At 42.6% G+C, this 25,299-nt stretch overlaps 1 protein-coding gene across 2 annotated transcripts in view; it reads left to right on the top strand.

Annotated features, from left to right (window-relative positions):
- Positions 1-25,299, top strand: part of ASAP2 (ArfGAP with SH3 domain, ankyrin repeat and PH domain 2) — a 349,346-nt gene that overhangs the window by 319,281 nt on the left and 4,766 nt on the right. Inside the window, exons 19-27 of one of the 2 annotated variants that reach the window (XM_073611134.1) lie at positions 1,792-1,907; positions 2,301-2,368; positions 2,723-2,836; positions 5,411-5,663; positions 9,735-9,902; positions 11,702-11,864; positions 13,252-13,319; positions 13,701-13,795; positions 19,737-19,859. In XM_073611134.1, the coding sequence (XP_073467235.1) occupies positions 1,792-1,907; positions 2,301-2,368; positions 2,723-2,836; positions 5,411-5,663; positions 9,735-9,902; positions 11,702-11,864; positions 13,252-13,319; positions 13,701-13,795; positions 19,737-19,859 (1,168 nt within the window). The remainder of the gene's footprint in view (positions 1-1,791; positions 1,908-2,300; positions 2,369-2,722; positions 2,837-5,410; positions 5,664-9,734; positions 9,903-11,701; positions 11,865-13,251; positions 13,320-13,700; positions 13,796-19,736; positions 19,860-25,299) is intronic. The other variant, XM_073611135.1, reaches the window with a different exon arrangement.

Genomic DNA, 25,299 nt, shown 5'->3' with positions numbered 1-25,299 from the left:
ATTTTGAAAGGTGACATGTTAGGTATCTATTTACTCGGCGTAACTTCATCTTTCATATTATGCAAAAACATTGTTCTAACCTTACTGTTTTGTTTTTTTTTAAAGCAAAAAACTTTTTTTTTTCCAAAAAAAACGCGTTTTTCACCATGCATCTTTCTAAATACATTGGAATGTCTTCTTTCCAAAAAGGGGTCATTTGGGGGGTATTTGTACTTTTCTGGCATGTTAGGGTCTCAAGAAATGAGATAGGCCATCAGTACTTCAGGTATGATCAATTTTCAGATATTGGCACCATAGCTTGTGGACGCTATAACTTTCACAAAGACCAAATAATATACACTAATTTGGGTTATTTTTACCAAAGATATGTAGCGGTATAAATTTTGGCCAAAATATATGAAGAAAAATTACTAATTTTCAAAATTTTATAACAGAAACGAAGAAAAATTAATTTTTTTACAGATTTTTCGGTCTTTTTTCTTTTATAGCGCAAAAAATAAAGAACCCAGCGGTGATTAAATACCACCAAAAGAAAGCTCTATTTGTGTGAAAAAAAGGACAAAAAATTCATATAGATACAGTGTTGCATGACTGAGTAATTGTCATTCAAAATGTGAGAGCACCAAAAGCTGAAAATTGGTCTGGTTATTAAGGGGGTTTAAGTGCCCAGTGGTCAAGTGGTTAATGAATATTTTTTTTCCAGAACAGCCCAGTAGGAGGTCTCTGGCCGCTGTGCATTCTGGAAAGGGGGTATTTATTGGGCAGAGCCATGTGCTCTTGTGCCTTCTATTACCTCAGGGCCCTCCTGGCCTGAGGATGTATTGCTGCAAGTAGGCCCAGAAGCCTGTCTGGGGCCTACTAATCCTGTGGTGGTCCTTAGGCTGTCTTGACTGTGTGGACAAAGCCGAGCCAAGCTTAGGAGATCCAGGGGAGGACTCTTGCTGGAGAGAGGCCAGGATAAAGGCTGGTCTCTCAGGAGGGCCTGGTAACTCATTTGTAGGACACACCCATACCTAAACTACTCTTACAGTGTTGCCGGATGGCTTAAAGGTACTGACACTGTGAAGCTGAATCCTATTCTACAATCTAAACCGTGGTAACTAGCTCCTGGCTGCTAAGTCTGTGTGAGAGGCTTATCCAAGAGTGCTACTGGCTGCTAAGTCTGTGAGAGAGGCTTGTCCAGAAATTCTACCGGCTGCTAGGTCTGTGTGAGAGGACTATCCAGGTAGTCAAGGTCTGCCTAAAGAGGAAGCTCTTTTACCTTTGGATTCAAGGAGTCTATAAGTGATCTGCAAATGGTATCTGAAACCTCCCCTAGCCCTCTCTCCTACTACTTCTTTCAAGTTCCTTATTAAAGCATTGCAAATATATAAAGTGACTGGCGCCCAAATTCTGTTCTAACTTCTCATTATAGCCATGGACTCAGCCCTGGGGTGAATGTAAGCTTGCCCCCTGTCTCTGGAGGTACCTCCTTGCTCCCAGTAGACCCAGGGGGGCGCTACACATGTATATTGTAAAATTCTGAGATTTCCAATATTACCTAAGGCTAGATTGTATTCTAAAAGTGTATTGCTCCTCATTTTATAATAACATGCTTACTTCATTGATATTTACACAAAATGTATTCTTATGATGATAAAAAAGATGTAAAAGGGATCCCTATTGCTTTTGCTTTATATACGCGTATTTTTCTGGTGACCTTTTTTTTGTTTTTATAGCTTGTTTATGGTTTCTTGTGTCTTAATATTAATATTGTGACTGCTTCTAAACATGACTTTTTTCTCTTCTTAGTGGTAATTTGGACAAACAGACTGTGAAAGGCAGCACTGCCCTTCATTATTGCTGCTTAACAGACAACGCTGAGTGCCTTAAATTACTACTGAGAGGCAAAGCTTCCATAGAGATTGGTAAGTCCTATCATCTACTGGAGCTGATTTATAAACACTTGAGCAAAGAAATTCCTCGGATAGGTTGTGAACGTAATCATAAAGATTAAGCCTGTTTAGTTTACTGCGAGCAGCTGTTTCAGTTTTCTTTATTTCAATTTTAGGATATCAGCCCCACTCACTTATCTCTCATGTTCATCCATTGGCTTTTATTTTGTGCTTTTCCATAATAATTTAAATTATCAGGCAGAACTATTGTACCACTTTAGAGTTTGACGCAGAGCTAAATATCCATTTTATCCTTGGTATTGCATTATTTTTCAGTTGAAAAGGGGAAAGGTGATTGCTTTCATTAGACAGTATAAATAGGAGAACTTCTGCATAAACTGCATGCGTATATTTTCTGTATTTCAGCCAATGAAGCAGGAGAAACTTCCCTAGATATTGCTAAGCGACTAAAGCACACACAGTGTGAGGAGTTGGTAAGTCTTGATCTTTTTTTATTCGCATAAAACATCACCTATTTTCCCCATCTCTTTGTATCAACTATCAAGCATATAAAAACATCATCTGCTAAGCTGACACTCGGGGATCCTTGTTGAGACAGTCCCCAGTATGTAAATCAGCTCTTTGCCACCTTCTCAGACCTGAGATATTCACTTTGGGCAGACTGACCTCTCAATTACTGTTCCTCAATTCCCATGCATAAGCTATTTCTTTTCAGTGGTTTAAACTTTAGGAAAACGAATGACCAGGCTTTCTCTATATGTATAGTTAGTGCATGCATTTCTTTTTCTCTTGCATCCTAATTTTCATATTGTGCCCCTTTTAACCAGTTGATGCAAGCTCTGACTGGGAGGTTCAATGCCCATGTCCACGTGGAATATGAATGGAGGCTGCATCATGTGGACCTGGATGAGAGTGATGATGATGTAGATGATAAAATTCAGGTTGGTTTTATTTTGGAATAAATATATTTTAGTCTTTAGGTACGCTATATGGAGTCTAGAAGCAGTGTCTGACACTTCCAGAATCTTGTACCAGTTTCACACCAATACCCTGGGTTGCACACATAAGACTGGTTATATTTGAATTGTGTATTTTTTTTTTGATTGTTTGTTTTTTAGCCAGCAGGCTAATTTAAAAAAAAAAAACGAATTTCTCCATCCACAAGCAAAGTGAAAACTCCGCTGTCAGAATATACTGATCAGTGCTACAGCTGATTGGCCGCAGGTGCTGATCAAATGAAAGTCATCCCAACAGTCTGATTCGGGCAGATCATTACATTAACTTCTGCGAGTGGGAATGGCCATAGATGGATCGAAATGCAGCTGAATCGGATGAATTTTAATCCATCTATGGCCAGCTTTGTTCCTTTCATCTCGCCATTGTACATGTTCTGTAGTTTAAATGCAGGAATGGTGCTGACTATAATAATATGAACCCATAGCACCTGAATAATTAGATATATCAGTAATGAAGGGAGAAGCTGGCATCTCTGATAAGCATAAAGTAGCCATGACCTGGTGGTTCAAGCTATAAATAAGAATACCGATCATTGTGCTCTTTGTTCTTTTCACTCTTAGGTTTCTGTTCTATGATAAGGCTAGCGCAATGTACAGAGAAAGCAAAAGGCCACAAACGTGTGTTGTTTTATTTATATATATTTATAATTAATCACGTGAGTCAACACATTTTTATATGCTTTACACGCATGCAGCCTGTTAATAAAAGATCCAAGCTATCCCCCTGCTTTGTGAAAGGCATCTTTGTTTCCCTGTACTTCTCTCACTCACCTTGTTCAGGATTACAATCTCGGTTACAGCTCCTTCAGAAATCCTATATAAACACAATCTATATTGAATGGTTGGTATGCGCACTCCCTGCCACCATTGAGACAGTGCTTGGATCTAGCTTTTGGCCGATATGGCACCAAGCACTGCATTGTGGGAAGGATTGCATGTGCTCCTTATAACTAGAACTGCCAACATTTAGACTGGTGAAGTGGAAAGCAGTGGAGAAGGTACATTTAAGGTACATTTAAGCCTCGTACACACAGTACGATTGTTGGCAGGGGATTGTCTGTTGACAGTACGCCCCTTTTGACAATTGTTGTCCAACTTTCGGCCAACAAATGTTGGATGGCAGGCTAGTAAATTTTCGGCGGATAACGGTTTGACGTCAGATTTTCGTATGGTCAGTACACAAATCCATCACACAAGAGTCGAAAGTACAAACATGCATGCTCGGAATCAATGCTCACCAAAAACGAAATTAGCATAAGGGGCCCAAAGGGTGGCGCTCAAGAGCTGAAATTCCTCGTAGTACATCACTACGTTCGTATTTGTGGCACAACAATTGTGAATCGTTAGTATGCAAAACAAGATACTGGCTCACCTTTTGACAAAAATCAGACGCTCAGTTGGCCAACAATCATACCGTGTGTACAAGGCTTAAGGCTCCTGAGGGTGCCTCCTACACAGCAGAGGGTTTTTTGTTTCTCGAGAGAATCCTGTTGGCTACACATTTTGGATTTTTACAACCTTTTGCCATTATCAGTTTAACCTGGTCTGACCTGGTTGAATACCTCAACAGTCTTTGCACAACGGACTCTCTGGTTTATATGAATGTGTATGTTTATATGCCATTATTTCAGTGCTTAGATCATTGCCACATGCCTATCTTTAGTCCCAAAAGGCACACTAATGTTTTTCACAGGTAATAGCCATTCACCATAGAAGTCACACATTTCACATATACAGGGATGAGTCGGAGTGCACACTGATCCATTTCTTATGTTTGGTCAGGATACAAACATAAGAAGAACAGTAATCCATTCCAACCAATCAGAATTTGCTCTGCTGAAATCAAACTAGTACAGGATAGATTGGTTGCTGTGTTTAGAAATAATCACTTAAAGTGGAACTACACTTCATTTTGACTATCACAAACCAAAAAATATATTTAATTAATTTTTAATATTCAAAGCAAACTCCCCCATCCATCCATGTCTCTATGCTTTATTTTTTTTGAGAAATCACTTTGAAAAATACCCCCCTAGCATTTCCAGACATGGCCATCTTGAGTAAGCTCAGGCATGCAAGCAGGAGAGGGTGTGCTTAGCTGTGAAAGCTCCCCCACTGAAGACTCCAGGGCTGTATGACATCATTTGTCTAAGCATGGAAACCAGGAAGTAACTGAAGAAATGTAAAAAAAAAAAAAAAAAAGAAAATATATACTTTCCTATATATTTACTAATGCTTGCAGCATGAGGATTAAAAATTGGCAATGTTGATTAAGAGAGTGAAGTGCTTTTTAAAATAAAAACTTTTGTATTAAATAAGGTTTATGGTGACAAACCATTATGGAAATAACAGCACAATTCTTTTGTAATGTTTCCTACTTTACTTGTCTATTTTTCTAAATTATCAGTGGAAGCAAAAGTGGAAAAAAATTGTGTGAAATGCACATTATCTGTGCTGTTTTCTCTGATTAATTTTGTGTTGTTATCTGCTATTGTGCAGCAGCCAAGTCCTAACCGCCGGGAGGACAGACCAGTCAGCTTTTACCAGATTGGAGCAAATGCAGGACAGCCTTGTGTTGCCTCTTTAGCTAGAGATGCAGCCAACATTGCTAAAGACAAGCAAAGAAATTTTCTTCCCAGCCTCATTCAGAATGACACCTATGGAGCAGTGCTCAATAACATCACACCGCCAAGCTCTGCTGGGCCAGGGCCAGCACCAGCACCTCCTCTGCCACCAAGGAACATCGGCAAAGGTAGGAAAACCAAACAAAATGTTGGCAAGTTCAGCTTGTTATTCTATAATAGGATAACCTACAAATGTTTTGTTGAATCCCTGACAATTCATTTTTTTGCATTTATCTTGAGAAACCTTGCACAAGTAAAACAAAATGTACATATTGGCTGACCACCTGTTAAAAATGGTAGTTATCTTGCTGTTTCTGGCTTCACTACTCTAAAATACTGACCTGGTTTAAACATGCAGATCAGAAAAGTTTGAGTGACGTCACTCCTGATGTACATACTTCTTCTGGGTCAGTGACTAAGAAATTTCTGAAGCCATTAGATCAGCATGACAGCTAGCATTTTCAGGAGAGTTCAGGCTCCACAATTCCTAAGTATGAGGTTCCTTGAAGTCACCAGTACCGAACAGAAATACCTGAAAATTTTCTAATGTTCTGTCTAGGGTTACTCTAATTTAGAGAGAGCAAACATGCTGGTCACAGTACAGTCCTGCAGTCTTTATGCTCTCCCACTATGAATGCCATTGATGGTCAGTAGAATGTGATGCAATCCTATTTCCTGGCATTTTAAACCTTCTTTCTTAATACAGTATAAAGAACAGTGGCATGGACCTAAATCAAGGAACCAATATGAATTGTATGAGTATTAAATGAGCAATTCTATAATAAATAAGTAAATACCAGCTAGCCTATTTTGTAGAAAATGTTATAATGAAGAAAGGCAAGGTGCAAAGTAATCAGAACAATGCTGATTTACTAGCCATTCCCAATAGTGCAATTCCTTTAATAGGGAAAATGTAGAATAAGGCTAAGTTTACATGTGTGGCTAAATTGCCACACTTGTGAAAAGCGATGCGTGTTTAGATACATTTTTAGAGGCATTTATGGTGAGAAGGCAATATGATGCCTGCTTTCTGCTTGTTTTAACTCCTGTAAATGTCACACCAGTGGGCCACTATCGAGTGTATTGCATGCAGTTGCGTCAAGTCCCAATTTGCTTGAATGGGTAAAACAAAAGCGATGGGGATACATTTTGCTATTGGCTCAAAGCAAATACCTTGACCAAGGCATGTGAACACCCCCGTATGCTGTCTTTCCGAGACGGTTGAAGGGGGCACTAAAAACACAGCTTAACTGTGTGTTTTTTAAGGCCTCCCCAACCGCAAGTCTAAACGAGCCCTTAGGTGATACTTTGTGCTGGTAAACAAAGAAGATTACAGGTGATAGTCTATTTATCAGACTAGGCATAATATGGAAAATTTCCATCAAGCAGTTATCATTCCCCCACCCAAATGGCTTACCTGTTGGAAATTGATTTATTACTTTAAATACAGTTACTACTAATCACAATAAAGACTTCCTTCTCTTTCATTGAGGGATGCAGGAATTCAAAGACTGTTGGGTTATACTGCTGCTTACAGGAAGATTCAGATACTTGCAAACCAAAAATAAATTGTGTCCAGCCCTGTGGCACTGGTTTATCGACCTGCTTAACAGTCACGGAGTTTACCATGGCTCTTGAAACCTAGGTTCTGTCGGACAGAGGATTCCTGCAATGCTAAGGGCTAGGAAGTCTACTTCTGCAAGGTCTGCCATTCCACATTGAAGGAATACTTTGCTTGGTATAAAGCAAGGAGCTTTCACCCCCAGGAACTCTCCATGAGATTAATCCTGGTCTTTCTACAAACAGACCTGATTTAGAATTTTGCCTTTAGTACCAGCAAGGATCAGATCTCAGCACTTGTGATCTTGAATACTGCTAGCTTCCCATTCATTTAAGACCTTTGCACAGGATGTATATCATTTGGCTCCTGTGCATTCCACAGTGACTTTTTGGGTTCTGAATTTGGTATTCCCCTTTTCACTGTCATCCTCCTGCGAGGCGGGTGTCTGACCTGATGGCTCAGAACCCTTTCTGGCCTTGCACAAGGAAAAGGTGGTGTGAAATACTACAACATCCTTCCTACTTAAGTTAGTTTCAGCCTTTCACCTCAACCAAGACATCGTTCTTCCTTCCCTCTGTCCATATGTAGTTCATTAGAAGGAGATGTCCTTCCATTGCCTGTATTTAGTTTGTGCTATGCGTGTCTATGTCTGATCCACCATTTCTCAGTGGCTCAGATACTTATGGTCCTAAGGATTGTTTCTTCCTTTCCTGTCAAGGTGCACTCTACTAGCTCTGTCAGTGCTTCTTGGGCTTTTCAGCATCAGGCTGCCATTTTCCAGATTTGAAAGGTAGTCACCTGGTCTTTTGCTCCGAACATTTTTCAAGTATGACCAGGTGGATGTTCAGACCTCATCTGATACCAGCTTCGGGCATACAGTGCATCAGATGGCTCTTTAAGCTGTGGCAGGCCCTAGTTTTGTTGCTCTTGCTCCTCAATCAGTTGGGCTGTTTTTTGACTTCCAACAATCTGAATTCCTGCGTCCCTCAGGATGAAAAAGGAAATGTGATTTTTTTTCTACTTCATGTAAAATCCATTTTTTTAAGTTCATTGAGGGACACAGGTCCCATCCCTCTGTGTCTGTGATCATGCCCTTAGTATTGTTTTTACGTGAAACTAATGCATGCTGGGAATAGAAGGTGTCACACTGGGCTGGCTAAAATTGTTCCATTTGCCAGTGTCTCTAGAGGATTTGAAAACTGGCAAATGGAATAATTGTAGGCAGCCCAGTGTGACCCCCTTCTACTCCCAGCATGTATTCGTTTTGTGTAAAAACAGTACCAAGGACCTCATCATAGACACAGAGGTATGAGACCTGTGTTCACCCATGAGTGCCAAGAAATAGATTTTTATGGGTAGTTAGAAAAAAAAACCCATACCGCATTACTTGATGCTATGTAGGATGGTAAGCATCTTTTTTTCTAAATGGAGATCTTTTTTAACACCCAGTTCAGGCAGCATGCAGTAGATTTTCTGTTGGAGTATGATGATGTTTGGATACAGAAGTCCTTAGGGTTTTTTTTTTTTAATTTTGAATAGAGAATGGTGAGTTGAACACTGTCAGGTTTTTATTGATGTGTATTTTCCTGTTAAGGAGAATTGTTCTCTTTATTTGCCCATGTGACCATGGTCACCAGGACTGAAAGTAAGGGAAGATCCAAAATGTTAAGTTGTCACTAGAACAGAAGTGGGGACTTCTGAGGATTTTCCCTCATTTTGGAGAGATTTCCTGTTCTGTCGACAGAAGAAAACTCGCAGGGGTTGTAACCCTACCCTACTTTATGCATTTATTGAAAAACAAAAATGGTCCTAGTGAAATATCAAAATGAAATCACCAATAGGAAGATGTTTGAGAATCAAAAAGAACTTTTATAGATAATGAGCCTATAACTCCAGCTGTCTGTATGTCTTGACATACTGCTCATATTTACATGTCCATTATTAAGTAGGATTAGCCAGAAAAAAATGCCTTTTCTTTTTAGTTTTGGATAGAGTAAGTAAGGAGTAAAGCCCTGGCCGTTTATTTTTTGCTTTTGGTGTACCATTGGTGAAATTTCCCTTTACTTCCTCTCCCAGAGACACAACAGGAAATCTCCCTTCTTAGAAAGTTGTGTCTGGAACTGTTGTTCCCAGTGGAAGATTTCCCCTTACCTTGTGTTTTGGGGACAACACAAACATTTTGTATTTCACCCAACTTTAATTCGGTGACAATAGTCACCAGGACAAAAAGAGTAGTGAATCTCTCCTTGACAGATATTCTAACCCTTCTCAATGCCACCCAAAATGTAAAAAATGATGATCAAATGTTGATAATATAGGTAACTAAATAATATGAATCTTCATATTTTGGCTCTTAAGTTGATCCCTTGGTTTAGGACACACGTCTTCGGAATTGCCCATACAATGGGTGTTTGATAAAGTTTATAGACTTGATGACTGCAAGCTATTTACTAAGTGGAGCTGCAGTGTTGTGTTCTTGTACAATGTGCATTCATGCAACCTGTTTTATGTATTATAGTATTTCTCAAAATAATACTATATAATGTACGGTACGTTTTTAGATATTGACCGACGGCATGTGTTGTTTGTGATCAATGGAAATCTTTCCTCCTATCCTCTTGATTTTTGTCCCTTCTAGTTCAGTCAACTTTTTTTGGCAGTAGTATACACAACGCCCATTCAAATGCCCTGGCCTGGAAATCCCATGCGATAGGACATGAGAGTGGCAGCAGACAGAGGTCCTCGTCTGACCCTCCAGCTATCCACCCTCCTGTGCCACCAATGCGTGTAACATCTACTGCCACAAGTACGTGTCCTCCTGTCATCCACCCATCAGCACCATTGCAGTGCACTGTGTTAGTCGCTACTACTAGATGACCCTTCACTGCATCCTACTGTTGTATTTTGTTGTGTCTAACCCCATTTCGTCTCTGTGCTGCCAACTGTCATTCTGTCTTTGTTTGTATGTTAGAAACCAAGTAACAGCAGAAGCTGGACAGTCATCAATTGATGTCTGGTTATAGGGTAACTAAGGCCTAGGTTCTGCTGTCAAATAGTGGGCTTTGTTGATGGAGTCTGAATTACGAACTGTTTTTACCTTATTGCAGCCAATCAGATTCTATCTTTTACTTCCATGGTGGCTCAGAATTAAGTTTCTTCCTATAAAGCTGCACAGGCATTTCCTATTTCAGACACTGTGATTTATTAGGCCCATTGTATTATGCTGAATTATTATGGGACAATCTAGAAGTCAATGAGAAGAGGGAACTAAGGAAAGTGGGGTTGTGTATAGCATGCAGTTTACCATCTGGCATTTTGAGGTCACCATAAACAATACCACATTTGCTTTCCATTGTGGTTTATTATTGTGTTTAGCCACTCTTGTGATTTACACACATCGTATAGCCAGACAGTGACACCACAAGTCAGAGACTGTAGCCCTCTTCAGAAATTAAAACCTATATGAACATACGTTTCTACCTCCAGAAATGTCAGTTCTACACTTTTCCTACATTTGTGAGGAAGCTGTAAAGTTTTTTTGTCCTTTACACAAGACCTGAAGGAAGAGATGGGGCTTCAATGAGCACTGAAACAAACAGTAGCTCCACTCCATATCATGCAGCTACTGCAGTAATGCTGAATGTGGTGTTCACTGCTCTTCATTTGTGTTTGCATGTCCATAAATAAATATATATATATATATATATATATATATATATATATATATATATATATATATATATATATATAAATAATATATGTGTGTGTGTGTGTGTGTGTAAAAAAAAAAAAAAAAAAAAAAAAAATCGCCTGGCTCCTAGCATAATTAAAAGAGGCGTCATAATGAACATGAAGCAGTTAGCAAGTTAGGTGCTTTCAGAGATGAGTGAAGTGGGTGCCAGATTTGTAACCAATCCAATGGTTAGCTCTATAATGTTTCAAGGAGTGCTGTACAAATGTGCATGTTTACTTTGGATGAACTGGTTCCCGTAGAGAGGTAAGAGGAAGTTCTACAGACATTAACAGTATTCCACAGTCAATGTTTCTGAAAACCTCTGTCCTACTATTAAGCCTGCATTTTCCTTTATGGTATGGAAGGCCTGATGGAAAGATGCATCTAGAAAGATGCATCAGTTAAACTGTGAAAATGGCCTTAAAGACTGTAGACTGATAACAGACATCATAGCTCCAGCATAAAACTACATGTCCCATAATGTCCTGGCAGATAAAATATAGAAGGTCATGCAGGGATACAGCATAGTATGCTGGAATGTGTAGTTCAACAGCTTACGTTCTACTGGTTGACTATCAATGCGCCAATGATTATCCTTCCAGTGGTTAGGAACTCCCTTGGATGTTCTTCCTCACCTTTGGATTTAGCGTATTTATAACTAAAGACTGAATGTGTAGAACCTCGGTGTAATGTTGTGTACTGATAAAAACACATTTGCCCTTTTAACCTGCTATGTGGTGCCTCCCTTCTGTTTTGTGTACACCTACCATAGTGTGTTGATTTAGAGAATGTCCACTGTGCATGAGTGTGTGTATGTATATAACACTGGTGCTGTCTATTTATCTGGTTTTATTGATTTGCTTCCATTTCAGATCCCCCACCACTTCCTGTAGCAAAAACAGCCAGCGTCATTGAAGCACTGAGCCAGCACTCCAAACAGAGCCAGCCCCCTCCTGTTCCACAGAACAAACCAGTTCCCCCTCCAGTCCCACCACAGCCTCCCAACAGACTGGCACAAAAAAAGCCAGTTCCAGGGTAAGTCTATGGAGAGGGAGATGAGCATGTGCTATTGTTAACATATGTGCACACCCTGTATAAGGTCTCATTTAAAGGCAGTGTTTCTGAGAAAAAAAAAAAGTTTTCATTGTTCATGCAACACGGTTCCTTACTTTCCATACTGCCTTGGGAGACTAAAAGGAAGAATCTTCAGATATTTCTAGATTTCTCATACCTATTGTATATATCATGGTTTCTCGACTAGAGTTCCTCCAGAGGTTGCTAGGGGTTCCTTGAGCAATGACATCATTGATCTTTTTAGCTATCTATAAGGGGGTAATTCTTCCCAATGACTACAAATGTGGGCAGCATTCATCCCACTGGCCATCACACTAATGTATCATGAGTTGTAGATGTAGTAATGTTTAGCAGGGGTTTCCTGAGACCGGAAAGTTATTTCAAGGGTTCCTCTGTGTTGTACAGGTTGAGAAAGGATGGTGTATATGCTCTCTCAGAACTGGTGTGGGGAAGACAGTAGATACAGCCATCTTGAGCACAGCATTTAGTGCGGAGATTAGTTTACAATGAATAAATTATTTCAGGGCTCAAAATTTTAAGTCCTGAGCTACTAGCCAGGCCTTAAGAGTTGCTCGCGCCAGTTGCCCCATCCAACCCCTACTCTTCCCCACACATTATCTGAAAGAGCGGGGCTGCTGCAAAAGAGCAGCTACAACTTACTTGCCCCCACCAGAAGCCTACATGGATAAGAAGGAGCTTCTGCTGCGGAGCTGGCAGGATCCTCCTCTCCTCCTGCTCCCCCTGCTCCCCCTTCTTGCATTGCACCTTGATGTGTATATGCAGTGTGCATCGGCTCACCCCTCTCCCTGTCCGAGCTGACTGGACCAGACCCGAACCGCCCCCCACCCAAGCTGGTCCACCTCTCCACCCAAGCTAAGTTGCATACAAGTCTATGAGAATGCAAAACCCACTTCTTCTGGTGAGTCAACTATATGCCTATGCACCCACAGCAATAAGCCAAGCTATGTTGATAAGGATCAGGCACCAAAAGATACCAGTGCCTTTAAACTCTCAGGGGAGTCCCCAAACCTGACCGCACACTTCATGTACCTCTACTTTGACTTTGGAGCTAAGCAGTGCCTCCTACCATTCAACCATCAAAGATTATTGCTGCCATGGACATCACCATTGTTTTTGGCCCTTGAATGATTGTTAGGAGACTAGTATGCATGTCGGAATTCTGGATTTTATACAGTTATTTTGTTTTGATTCAGTTTTAGGGAAAGCAAGCCGATGCTCATCCCTTCACTTTTATGCATTTTTTTTTATTTATTTACAAATTTACAGCTACATGCCTTTAAAATTTTCTTGCAATATTTATATGTTTGGTATTTTTTTCTATTTCCAGAGGAGAAAAACCTGCTCCACTAAGAAGCAAGACCCAGCCTGTGGCATCCTCTGCCTTACCACCTACTGGTGAGTTTCCATTTTTACTTCTATCTGCACAGGGCTGACACCAGGACAGCATCATCTGCTGATTAACACAGTTGTAGCTTTTTTTTCCCTTTTAATATGTTTGAAGGGTCAGTGATAGTTTTTGTCTGGCTGTTCTAATTGACCTGTTGAATTTTCAAACAGATCATAGTTTATATAATCATATTTATCTACCATAATAGGGTGTGTGTGTGTGTATATATATATATATATATATATCTATATATATATCTATATATATATATATCTCAAATATAATATAATGGGTGTGTATATAGATAGATACAGTAGATATGTTTAAAATAGATTATAGATTTTAATACGAAAATGTATTGATGTGATACTGGTGTGTCTTCTTGACAGCTGGAGATGATGCCCCTTCTCCGCCCCCAGGACCTAAACCAGGTGCTACATTACCCTTGCAACCTCCTGCCCCAATGCCAAGGAAGTCTCAGCTGGTGAGTGTTTATACTGTCCCAATATGCAGCCTATAAAACACAAGCAGGTGCTCATATTTTCTGTTGATATGAATGGCAGTTACTAATATTTTCCCTGAGCAAAGTCTGTTTTTTCTTTATTTCTTTTTGATTTATTTTTCTTCAGCATTGCTGTACTATGGAAAACCCAAATAAAATTTCTTTCACTCTCACAGCAAGGCTTCTGTCAGCCCAAAATTAGTTCAGGAATCCTGAACTGCCCAAGGTGCTACAGCACTACTGCAGTTCTCTTTCGTGTGTGGCGATACCCTAAGCTTGTTAAGTAACTGGACTTCCATGATTATATATGCGTTGACTCGTCATGTGTATTCATGTGAGTGCACACAGGTGTATGCATGGGTGGAAAGGCACATACACGACCATCAAATTTGTAGACTGAAGCTAACAGGTGACATTTTTGTTTGTTAGGCTGTCTTGCTGTAAGCAACCAAAATATATACCGTTAGCATTGCATTTAATTATTATGCCATGGCGCGTACGACATGTAAACTATGAGAAGATGGCCTGTTGTATTTTCTCAAACCTTGATCATTTCAATAAAATATATTGGACTTAAAAAAAAGTAATAATAATGCTTAGTCCAGAAATGTCAAAGGCTGGTGACCAGGTATGATTGTTTATTCATTAAAATCCAATTTCTTTATCGTACATCAGGGGCCACAGAGCACCATAGTAATAACTATATGGTTATAGGCCACCTTTAGGTGAATGGACACTGGTATAACCAAAAAGGAAACAGGAAGTGCCCCTCCCTATATAACCCCTCCCATACCGGGAGTATCTCAGTTTTTTCGCCAGTGTCTAAGGTGTTGGTCACGGTTGATGAAGTGCTAAGAGAGCTCCGCTAAGCATTTCCTAACGGGATCAAGTTGCTGTACAAACGGATTCATCTAAAATGCCTGAAAACCAAATGATGGTACCCAGGCCTCGTGGAAGAAGAAACAAGGTTTTTGCCTGTAATGCTTCTCTTTGAGAGCTGGACCCTGGGACCCGGCATCTTGGTCATGTTGATACAGCCAAAGAGTTTTCCGACAGGGTGCTGTACAGGTCCGACCTGTAATAGGGGACCCGGTCCTTGAAGGTCTGGCATGACACGGCCCGCCGTGATGGGTGAAGACTGGATCTGTCTGTGATTATTTCAGCAGTCCTGTGGTGGGATCAGGTAAGTCAGAAAGATTACAAGGAATGTATATTTTTATATTTCACTTGGTCTTTCTAGTGTAAGTATGCGTGCCTTGCCTGTGTTTAGCCACCAGAGGGTGTAAAAGCTACATACCTGGCTCCAACTTTCCATGCTTCCCCTGTGTGAGCTCAAGTGTCAGGAAAGGCTGCAGCATTGCTATTTCTCCTGCTCTGTCAGCCACCAGAGGGTTTTGGAGGGACCGTCCACCATCGGAGAGGTCAGGTTCCCCTCTGCTGAGTGCTTTCTCCTGTAAAGAGCCATTCCCTTATCATTCACAAGGATAAGGTGGTGCTGCGTCTGCACCCAACCTTTTTGCCAAAGGTAGTGTCTGGTTTTAATATGAATCAAGATGTTTCCTTACCTTCCTTTTTCCCAGAACCTCGTTTTGCAGAAGAAAAATTATTACATTCTCTCGATGTAGTGAGAGCAATTAAAGCCTATCTGAAAGCGACTGCTCAGATAAGGAAAACTGATGTTTTGCTTGTGTTGCCGGAAGACCCTAGAAAGGGTCAGGCAGCATAGAAATCTATTGTTGCTAAGTGGATTCGTCAGGTGATTAGTCAGGTGTATGGCCTGAAAAGAAAGGTTCCTCTCTTTCAGATTAAAGCGCACTCTACCCGGGCAGGCAGTGCATCACCAAACCTCTGTGGCTCAGGTTTGCAAGGCCGCTACTTGGTCGTTAGTGCATACATTCACGAGATTCTATCAAATGGATGTAAGGTGGCAGGCAGCAATATAGGTCCTCACGCCTGGAGGCGGCTATTTGCTTTGTGTCTCCCTCCCCTCAGGTGGCATTGCTTTGGGACATCCCATATAGTTATTACTATGAGAAAAAGAAAGAGAGAAGTAGCGCCTCTAGTTAAAACTGCTTTATTCAATGTGGTAATAAATACAATAGCCACTTACATATCAGCAAGGAACGGTGCTCTCAGTGAGCCGATGGCCAAAAGGCAGACTGCAGATGGGACACAAGCTGGTAGGAAGTCGGTATTCCATGGCTGCGAATGAGGGCAAAGAACCGGGATGGGAACCGCCGCTCGTGCAGGGAAGGAACGGGCAGCTCGCTGAATCAGCGTGTGACGTCAGCTGGGTGGATGGAAACACAACGCGTTTCAGAGCATGCGCAGCGGCCGTAGGGCGCATGCGTGCTCCTTTGTCAAGTGTAGTGATAGAGAATAGATGGGAGAGCTTATATATACGTGCACCGGCTGCAAAACAACGCACTAGTGGCTAAACTGAAGGAGCTTTAAGTATGGCATTAATAAATCTAAGTATTACAGAATATAATAAAAACATACGTTGGGGTTAAAAAATGGCAGTGACAATGAAATTTAAAAATGGAATAACAATAATAATAAGGATAATTAATAATAATAAAAATATCGCAGGAGATTCACTGACCTTCCCAAAATAGCATAACATTGATACACATATGGTAAACAGTATCATAATGACAATAGAAAATTCATCATAGTAAAGGTATTATGTCAGAATAAAAATATAAGTGAATGAAATAATTGACAATTGTTAATAATAATGTAAAAACAAAAATGACATAAATTAAAATGTATTAGTTGTAGCTAGATAAAACAATATACAAAGGGGATGACCAGAAATATTGGCTAAACATCAAATATCTAGCTGGCAGCTAGATGCACAATATGAAATTATACGTGGTAATAATTTTAAAATAGATTCAATGTATACAAGTATGCATTCACCATGTTTAAAGAGGCAACGTGTAGGGGGTGTATGGTAGAACAATTATTATTGGATTGTAGTATTTAGTGTTGAGAGAGGGGAGACTAAAATGGGGGAATAGTCGAGTGTGCTCAGAAATATTATACGACGGGGGATTATAAGATAGTGTTAATCTCCAGTTCCTCATTTAAACCATTAGGGGCAAGTGTGTCCAAGGTGTATATCCAGAACGTTTCGCGTTCACACAGTCGTGCGAAACGTTCTGCTTCGGAGGAGCCCCTGGACTCAATGACCCAGACCTGAAGGCCCACTGTAGACCGGCATGGTGTTCCAAAAAATGACGTAGTACGCTATGTTGGTCGTTGCCCAATTCGACAAGGCGGCGGTGCCTCCCAAACCTTCGCCTTAACGGGAGAACTGTGCGCCCGACATATAACATCCGGCAAGGGCATATTAGGCAATAGACCACATAATCGCTGGAGCAATTATGAAAGTTGTCGAACATGAAAACCTTACCCTTATGGGTAAAACTCTTTTTTGTCCATGATTGACAAAATGACAGGTCTTGCAGCGGGGTTTGTTGCACCTATACATCCCTTTTAAGTGGAATGAGACAAAGAGGATGATCTTTCTTTATAGGTCTTAGCTTGCTGGGGGCTATTTTATTTTTAAGGGTGGGGGCCCTCTTATAGGTGATCTTAGGTTTGTGGGGTAAAATGTCATTCAGATGAGGGTCCTGCTTCAGAATGTTCTAATATTTACTGAGAATGCGTTACATTTTTTTGTATTGGTCATGGAACCCTGTAATGAAACGTGCCACCTGCCCTTCTGGGGATTTTTTGGCCCTGGGTTTCTTTCCCAGAAGGAAGGTTTGGTAGGCCCCTTCTATCAATTCTGGGGGATAACCCTTTTCATGTAATCGCAATCTCTGGTGCAGTTTTGTCTAAGCCTGCAGAACTGTCCTTTCGGGATATTGTTTACCCACAAGGGGTGAGGACAGCTATCCTAATGCAGGTAAGAGTTCCCTGCAGTAGCCTTGGTGTAATTGCGGGAAAAAATTCTATTCTCTTCATGACTTAACTCAAGGTCAAGGAAGGGTGGGTTTTTCTTGCTCCAAACAGAGGTAAAAGAAAGGCCAAGATCATTGTTATTACAGTGAGTGACAAAATCGCCCACCTGGGATGGGGAGCCATCCCAGATGATGACGATGTCATCGATGTAGCGGCCAAAAAATATAATGTGTTGGGCGAAGGGGTTGTTCCAAATATACTGGTTCTCCCACAGGCCCATGGTCAGATTCGCATAAGAGGGAGCAAAATTGGCTCACATAGCTGTACGATGTGTCTGCAGGTAGAATTGTTCTTCAAAAAGAAAATAATTATGGGTTAAACAAAATGAAGTGGCATCCAGAATAAAGGAGGCCTGTCTGGTATTCAGCATGGGATCAAGTAGCAAGAAGTGTTGTACTGCCAATAGCCCTATATCGTGTGGGATAGATGTGTATAAGGAATTCACATCAAGGGATATCCAAGAGTACTCTTCGGTCCAAACATAGGGAGACAATAGTTCCATGAGGTGTGTTGAATCGTATATTTAGTCAGCCACCAATTGTGCAAGTTCTCCCACTTAAAAAGATGAGATTGTAATTGTAACTGTAATTGTAATAGGTATAACTCAACTAGGTCCCCCCGTGTGGTTCTGGGATTTCTGCTCACCGTTCTTGTGATCATTTTGACCCCACAGGGTGAGATCTTGCGTGGAGCCCCAGATCGAGGGATTATCAGTGGTCTTGTATGTCTTCCATTTTCTAATTATTGCTCCCACGGTTGATTTCTTCACACCAAGCTGCTTGCCTATTGCAGATTCAGTCTTCCCAGCCTGGTGCAGGTCTACAATTTTGTTTCTGGTGTTCTTCGACAGCTCTTTGGTCTTCACCATAGTGGAGTTTGGAGAGTGACTGTTTGAAGTTGTGGACAGGTGTCTTTTATACTGATAACAAGTTCAAACAGGTGCCATTAATACAGGTAATGAGTGGAGGACAGAGGAGCCTCTTAAAGAAGAAGATACAGGTCTGTGAGAGCCAGAAATCTTGCTTGTTTGTAAGTGACCAAATACTTATTTTCCACCATAATTTGCAAATAAATTCTTTAAAAAATCAGACAATGTGATTGTCTGGATTTGTTTCCACATTTTGTCTCTCATAATTGAGGTATACCTATGATGACAATTACAGTCCTCTCTCATCTAAGTGGGAGAACTTGCACAATTGGTGGCTGACTAAATACTTTTTTGCCCCACTGTATGTGTATATATTGCTTTGCTACAAAAACTGAGATACTCCTGGTATGGGAGGGGTTATATAGGGAGGGGCACTTCCCGTTTCCTTTTTGGTTATACCAGTGTCCATTCACCTAAAGGTGGCCTATAACCATATAGTTATTACTATGGTGCTCTGTGTCCCGTGATGTACTCCAAGAAAAAGATTTTACAGGTAAGCTGTTATAAAAATCCTATTATAGCAACAAAATGCCTACACATTTCACCTTACAAAGCCCTAATCATGCAGTCAGGTGATTTGGCTAATCATATTTACCTGAGATAAGGTTAACATGCATGCTCAGCTGATACAAGGGTACGTATTTATACACCTGTCCTTTTTACCAGCCAGCTTTTTCATCCATATTTCAAGTCTGTGGGCTACATCTTATAAGGGATAAAGGAGAGTTGCTCAGGGCTGGCAGCTCATTGTCCTTAGGTGTAGTTACTAATCACTGTAATATTTTGTATTGTACTCAATGAAATGTAATGCTATTTTATGTCACAGCTACTGCTTTTGTATGTCAGCTTCAAGGCTCCATGTGAGTAAGATGTGCAACAATTTGCAATAACTTGAAAAGGCCAGAAGCTTTTGATTACAAAAATATCAGAAATGTTCCATTGCTCTTTCCTTGTTAACTTAGCAAGTCAAAACCAGAACCAAAGGCTTTGATGACTGTGTAAACATATGTTTACTTACAGGCAAAACCAAAGATCAAAAAAGGGAAAGCAGTATACAACTGCATGGCAGACAATCCAGATGAGCTGACCTTCGTAGAGGGGGAGATCATTGTGGTAGATGGAGAAGAGGACCAGGAGTGGTGGGTGAGTAGACTCTTCTGGGCTCAGAGTTGACAATTTTTTTTTAACAGTAGAAGTTTTATTTATTTAGAAAATTCGGATATACAATAAATCAATGACAGAACAATCAGTACATTACTTGCACATTAAAGGGTATGACAATACTATGAGAGTAACATCATTAAGCAAATGGAATGAGGTTTATAGCGATAAAGCTACTGTATGGGATCCATTACTTCTTGTGAAGTCAGATTTAGGCATCAGAGGTGCAGGGAGAAGGGGGGGGGGGTGCAGGCATCACCGCCAAGGGTTTAAACTAACTCTATCCCACTTCTCTGATTCCTGGCTTATGGGAGGAAGAGAAGCCCCGAGGGGGGAGGGGGGAGGAGGAGAAGGGGAGAGGGGGGAGGGAAGGAGGGGGGAGGGGAGAGAGGAGGGGAGCCAGGGAGATGCCCATCCCGCACCCCCAGGTCTCCATCGAGCACCACACATATTGTTTTTACTGTTGCATAATATAAGACCCCTCATATCAAACATCAGACCACTGTGACCATATTTTCCCATACTTTGCCGGGCAGTTTCTACTTTCGTATGTCATCTTATACAATGGCAGGACTCTATTAACTGTACTTTGCCATGAGGCCACCGTGGGGAGCTCCGTAGTCCTCCACCTCAGAAGGATTTCTCTCCTGGCATTGAAGAGGGCAAAGGTGAGGCATGCTTTAGTGTATCTGTCTCCCTCCACCTCACCGAGATGACTAAGCAAAAAGATCAGGGGGTCTAGTGTCAGTGTGATTCCACATACTTTGGATAGTACTTCCGCCACCCCTCGCCAGTATGTCTTGAGTTTGTCACAGGACCAAACCATATGGAGGAAAGAGCCTCGCTCAGTGGTGCATCTTGTGCATGATGGGCTAGAAGAGGGGTATATGTTGGCCAACCTCTGTGGGGTGTAATATGCTCTATGTAAAAATTTTAATTGTATAAAGCGGTCTCTAGAGGCTATCATAGAAGGGATAAATGTAGTAACACATTCCTCCCATATTTCTTCATCTAAGGTGGGGATGTCTTCACTCCATTTGGTCATCGTGCGTGCAGTCTTCGTATCATGTGCCACTGTGAGGTACATATAGAGAGTAGAGAGCGGTTTTATCATTATTTCTGACATGAGGAGTCTCTCAACAGGGTCTGAGTTTAGGGTCATTGGGGTAGGAAATTGAGAAGTAAGGGCATGTCGGAGTTGCCAATAGCGGAAGTAAAAGGAGTTGGGGAGGTTATATGTCTGTCTCATCTCTAGAAACGTCAGGGTTTTACCTTTTGGCATTACATGTCTGAGGGTGACAATTCCCTTTTTTGCCCATACTGCAGGGTCAGGAACAGTGTTCAAGTGGGGGAGAAGGGGGTTACCCCAAAGGGGCGTATGAGGGGATACCTCTGAGGGGACCTTGTACACTGCTCGAGCATCCTGCCACACTTTTATAGTAGTTTTCATGGGTCCTGTAACACGCGGGTGTGCCCTGGCCCCCCTGAAAACTAAGTTAGAAAGAGCCGCGTATGAGCCGAGGATTGCTGCCTCAAGGGTGACCGCAGGATTCTGCCTGGGCTGGGAAAACCACCAGCGAACGGTAACCAAAACCGCCGCCCAGTAATATATTAGAAAATTTGGTAGGGCCAGACCACCCCCGGAAAGAGGGAGATAAAGGATACGTCTAGCCACCCGGGGGGGTCGACCCGCCCAAACAAACGCTGTCACAACACTATCCAGTTTCTGGAAGAAGGCTCGTGGAATATGAGTGGGAGTTTGACGAAAAAAATATAACAGCTTAGGCAGGTACACCATTTTTATCAGGTTGCCTCTGCCCACCGGCGTAAGGGGGAGCCTACGCCAGATGGTACATTGCTTCGCCAGTTTATCCAACACCGGAAGGACGTTCCGGTCTAGATATCCAGCTATAGTGGGGCCCACCTTTATACCCAAATATGTGAACTCCTCAACCCAACGAAGAGGAGTAGAGGTATCAATGCGAGGTGACGAGGGATTAAGTGTAAATAAAACCGATTTGTCCCAGTTGATACGGACTCCTGAGTAGCGGCTGAATGTGTCAAACTGGGTCAAGGCAGCCCTAAGGGAGCCGGAGGCGTCCCCCAAATAAAGCAGAGAATCATCGGCGTAAAGGGACAATTTCTCTTCCAGGGGACCTACTATAATACCCCTAATAGTGTTGTCTTTCCTGATGTGAGCAGCCAGGGGTTCCAGGGCCAGGGCAAACAGCGCTGGGGAGAGAGGACAACCCTGTCGGGTCCCCCTCTCCAAGGAGAAGGATTCCGACAAGGACTCCCCAGTACTTATACGGGCTTTAGGGTGCGCGTACAAGATCTGTAGCCAGGAGAGGAAGTTAGGGCCAAAGCCAAATCTGGAGAGGACCCTCCATAGGTAGCCCCGCTCGACCGAGTCGAAAGCCTTCTCCGCGTCGAGTGAGGCCACCACTCCCGGGCTCCCAGAGGCAGCCAGAGCTATGTGTGTGTGCAGCCTGCGGATATTTATGTCTGTACCGCGACCAGGCATAAATCCCGTTTGGTCCGGGTGGACCAGGGCGGTAATGACTTTGTTTAGGCGGTTGGCGAGGACTTTTGCGAGGACTTTTGCGTCCACATTGAGGAGGGAAATGGGGCGGTAGGACGAGCACAAGGTTTGGTCTTTCCCCGGCTTGGGAACGAGTACTATAACCGCCTCGCACATCGAGGGCGGAAGGACCCCGGCTTTTAAAGCTGAGCTCAATACCGTCAGGAGTTTAGGAGCAAGCTCCTCAACCTAGGCCTTGTAGAACTCCACCGGGAATCCGTCTGGTCCCGGAGTTTTGCCTGTCTGCATCATCTTAAGGGCCTTTTGTATCTCTTCTAGCTGAATTGGGGCGTCTAACTGATTGGCGGAGGATGACGTGAGGACAGGAATGTCGATCTCATCTAGATATTCAGTAAGGTCTTGTTGGTCGTAAGTGACTCGAGTGCTGTAGAGGTGTTGGTAGTAGGTGGCAAAACACCGATTGATATCCTGAGGGGAAGAGTGGAGGGTACCGTCTTGGTCTCGAATCTGTGCTATTGACATCACTCCCGATTGCTCCCTAGAGAGCCAGGCCAGAAGACGACCTGTCTTCTCCCCCTGCTCGAATATGCGCTGGGATTGGTGTAACAGTTTCTTTTGTGTCAGGGATGTGCGCAGTAAAAGAACCTGTCGGGTAAGGGCCTGGAGAGCCCTATAATCTTGTGGGTCATGGGTTCTAACATATAGGGCCTCCTGCCTAACCGCCTCAGCCTCCAACCCAGTAAGTTCTGCTCTACGTTGCTTCCTCACTCTGGCAATAATTGCTTGATACTGACCCCTTGACGATGCTTTAAAAGCTTCCCATACATTGTTATCAGAGGCAGTTCCCGGGTTAACCTTCCAAAATTGTTGCAGAGTTTCGTGGAACTGCGATTCAACATCCTCATCGGATATCCAAAATCTGGATAACCTCCAGAGCTTATCCGATGGGAGTGTCGTCAGCTCCAGGGACAGCAACAATGGGGCGTGATCTGATATCCCCCTAGATAGGATACTAATGTCCCGGACTCTGGGGAGGACAGGGGCCGCAACATAGGCCAAATCTATACGTGAGAAGGTTCTATATGTGGCCGAGTGACAGGTGAAAGCCTTGGCTTGGGGATTTCTCCATCTCCATACATCCACCAGGCCGTATGTGTCTGCCCAGCCCGCCAATCCCTGACGGGTAGTGCCCCCCACCGTGCTCCTGTCCAGGTCAGAGTCCGGGACTAGGTTGAAGTCTCCCATCAGTATAACATTATCTGGGGGAAATTGAGCCAGTTTACTCGATATCAGATTAAGGAGTTTAAAAGAGGCAGGGGGGGGCAGATACAGGCCCACCAGGACCCAGGGTAAGTCATAGATCAAGGCGTGTATTAGTACGAATCTACCATCAGGATCCAGAATTAAATCAAGGAGTTTAAAGGGGAGGGTCTTCAGGACTAAAATACTGACCCCTCTGGCAAAGTTAGAATAGGTAGAGTGGTAGTGGTGCCCTACCCACGGTTTCTTAAGGCTAAGGGTTTTGCTACCAATCAAATGCGTCTCCTGTAACACACAAACCTGAGGATTGTGCCGTTTTATAAATTGAAAAACTAAAGAACGTTTAAGTGGTGAGTTCAAACCTCGTGTGTTCCAGGAGAGGATCTTAAGATTAGCCATATACACAGCTTAGTAATATCAAATTAGGATAAACTTTATATGAGAATGTTGATTCACTAGAGACAGTCAGCCGACATGTCAGGAGTGAATCAGAGTCTGACATCAGTGCAAATACATGTAACAAAGAGAGTACTGTCAAAAAAATACATATAACAAAGTAAACCCGGGAGCCAAAAACACGGCTCACAACCCCCAAACCCCCCCCCCACCCCACCCCACCCAACCCCCCAACGCGAGGGCAGGCCTGTCTCCCAAAACTTCCGTCAGCCCTGAGACTGATCATGAGGGCGATGAACAAGAGGCAGCTAACCTCAACAGAGCAGTTAAGCAAAAAGTGTCTGTAAGTTCCGGAACAGTAGTAAAAGTGTGGATCTCCCGGAGCCCCGGGGGCACAAAACTTGGAGTTGCTGTGTAGCGAATCCCCTGACCAGGTGCAGTTTACAAAATGGAGGGAATGCTAAATGATAGAGAAAAAATCTAAAAAGTAAGAATTGAGGCATAAAAGGGACAAAACGGAGGGGGGGCGGGAGGGGAAGGAGGGAAGAGGATGGGGTGGGGGGGGAAGGGCGGGGAGGGATGGGGGAGGGGGGGGGGAGCGAGAGGGGGGGGGAGGCAATGGAAGCCAAGCTAATGCCCATCAGTTAGTGCAAGTCCCAAATTCCTCATCCGTGTCAGTATAAAGGCCTCTGCAGCAGTCAGCTTCCCATCCTCAGCAGTAAATGTTATTGGACAGGGAGTTTTAGTAGCAATGCGTGGCAGGATGTTGAACCAATTGAGACTCCCAGTCCTTCTGAGCATTGTAAAGGCACCAGGATTGCAAGTGGTGATAGTGGGGTTGGCGGAACTGACATTGATTATAAAGTAAAAAATGAAATGAAAAATGAAATGGAAATAGTGGGTAGGTAAAGCAGTTCCACTTGGCTTTAATACAAGAGAGGGGCATCAAGTTAGTCTCGGGGCCAAACTACCCCTCCGCACTAAAGTCCCTCACATAGCTTCCAGCAGCATACTCACAGGGTTTCAGGCGGTGATTACATGCGGATTGTGTCAGCCCATGCAGCTGCATCCCTAGGAGACGTGAAGAAGTGTACTTTCTCCCCATCCTGCACCCGCAGCCGAGCAGGGAATAGCATACTATATTTGACTCCTTTTTCTCTCAGCATGGCACGGACGTGATCGAAGGATTTGCGTTGTCTCTGTGTCTCCACAGAGTAGTCCGGG

The sequence above is a fragment of the Aquarana catesbeiana genome, unplaced genomic scaffold (genome assembly GCF_042186555.1).
Source record: "Aquarana catesbeiana isolate 2022-GZ unplaced genomic scaffold, ASM4218655v1 unanchor211, whole genome shotgun sequence".
In the NCBI taxonomy this organism is placed as follows: domain Eukaryota; kingdom Metazoa; phylum Chordata; class Amphibia; order Anura; family Ranidae; genus Aquarana; species Aquarana catesbeiana.
The sequence above is the reverse complement of the archived record's forward strand: the minus strand, read 5'-3'. Positions and strand labels throughout refer to the sequence as shown.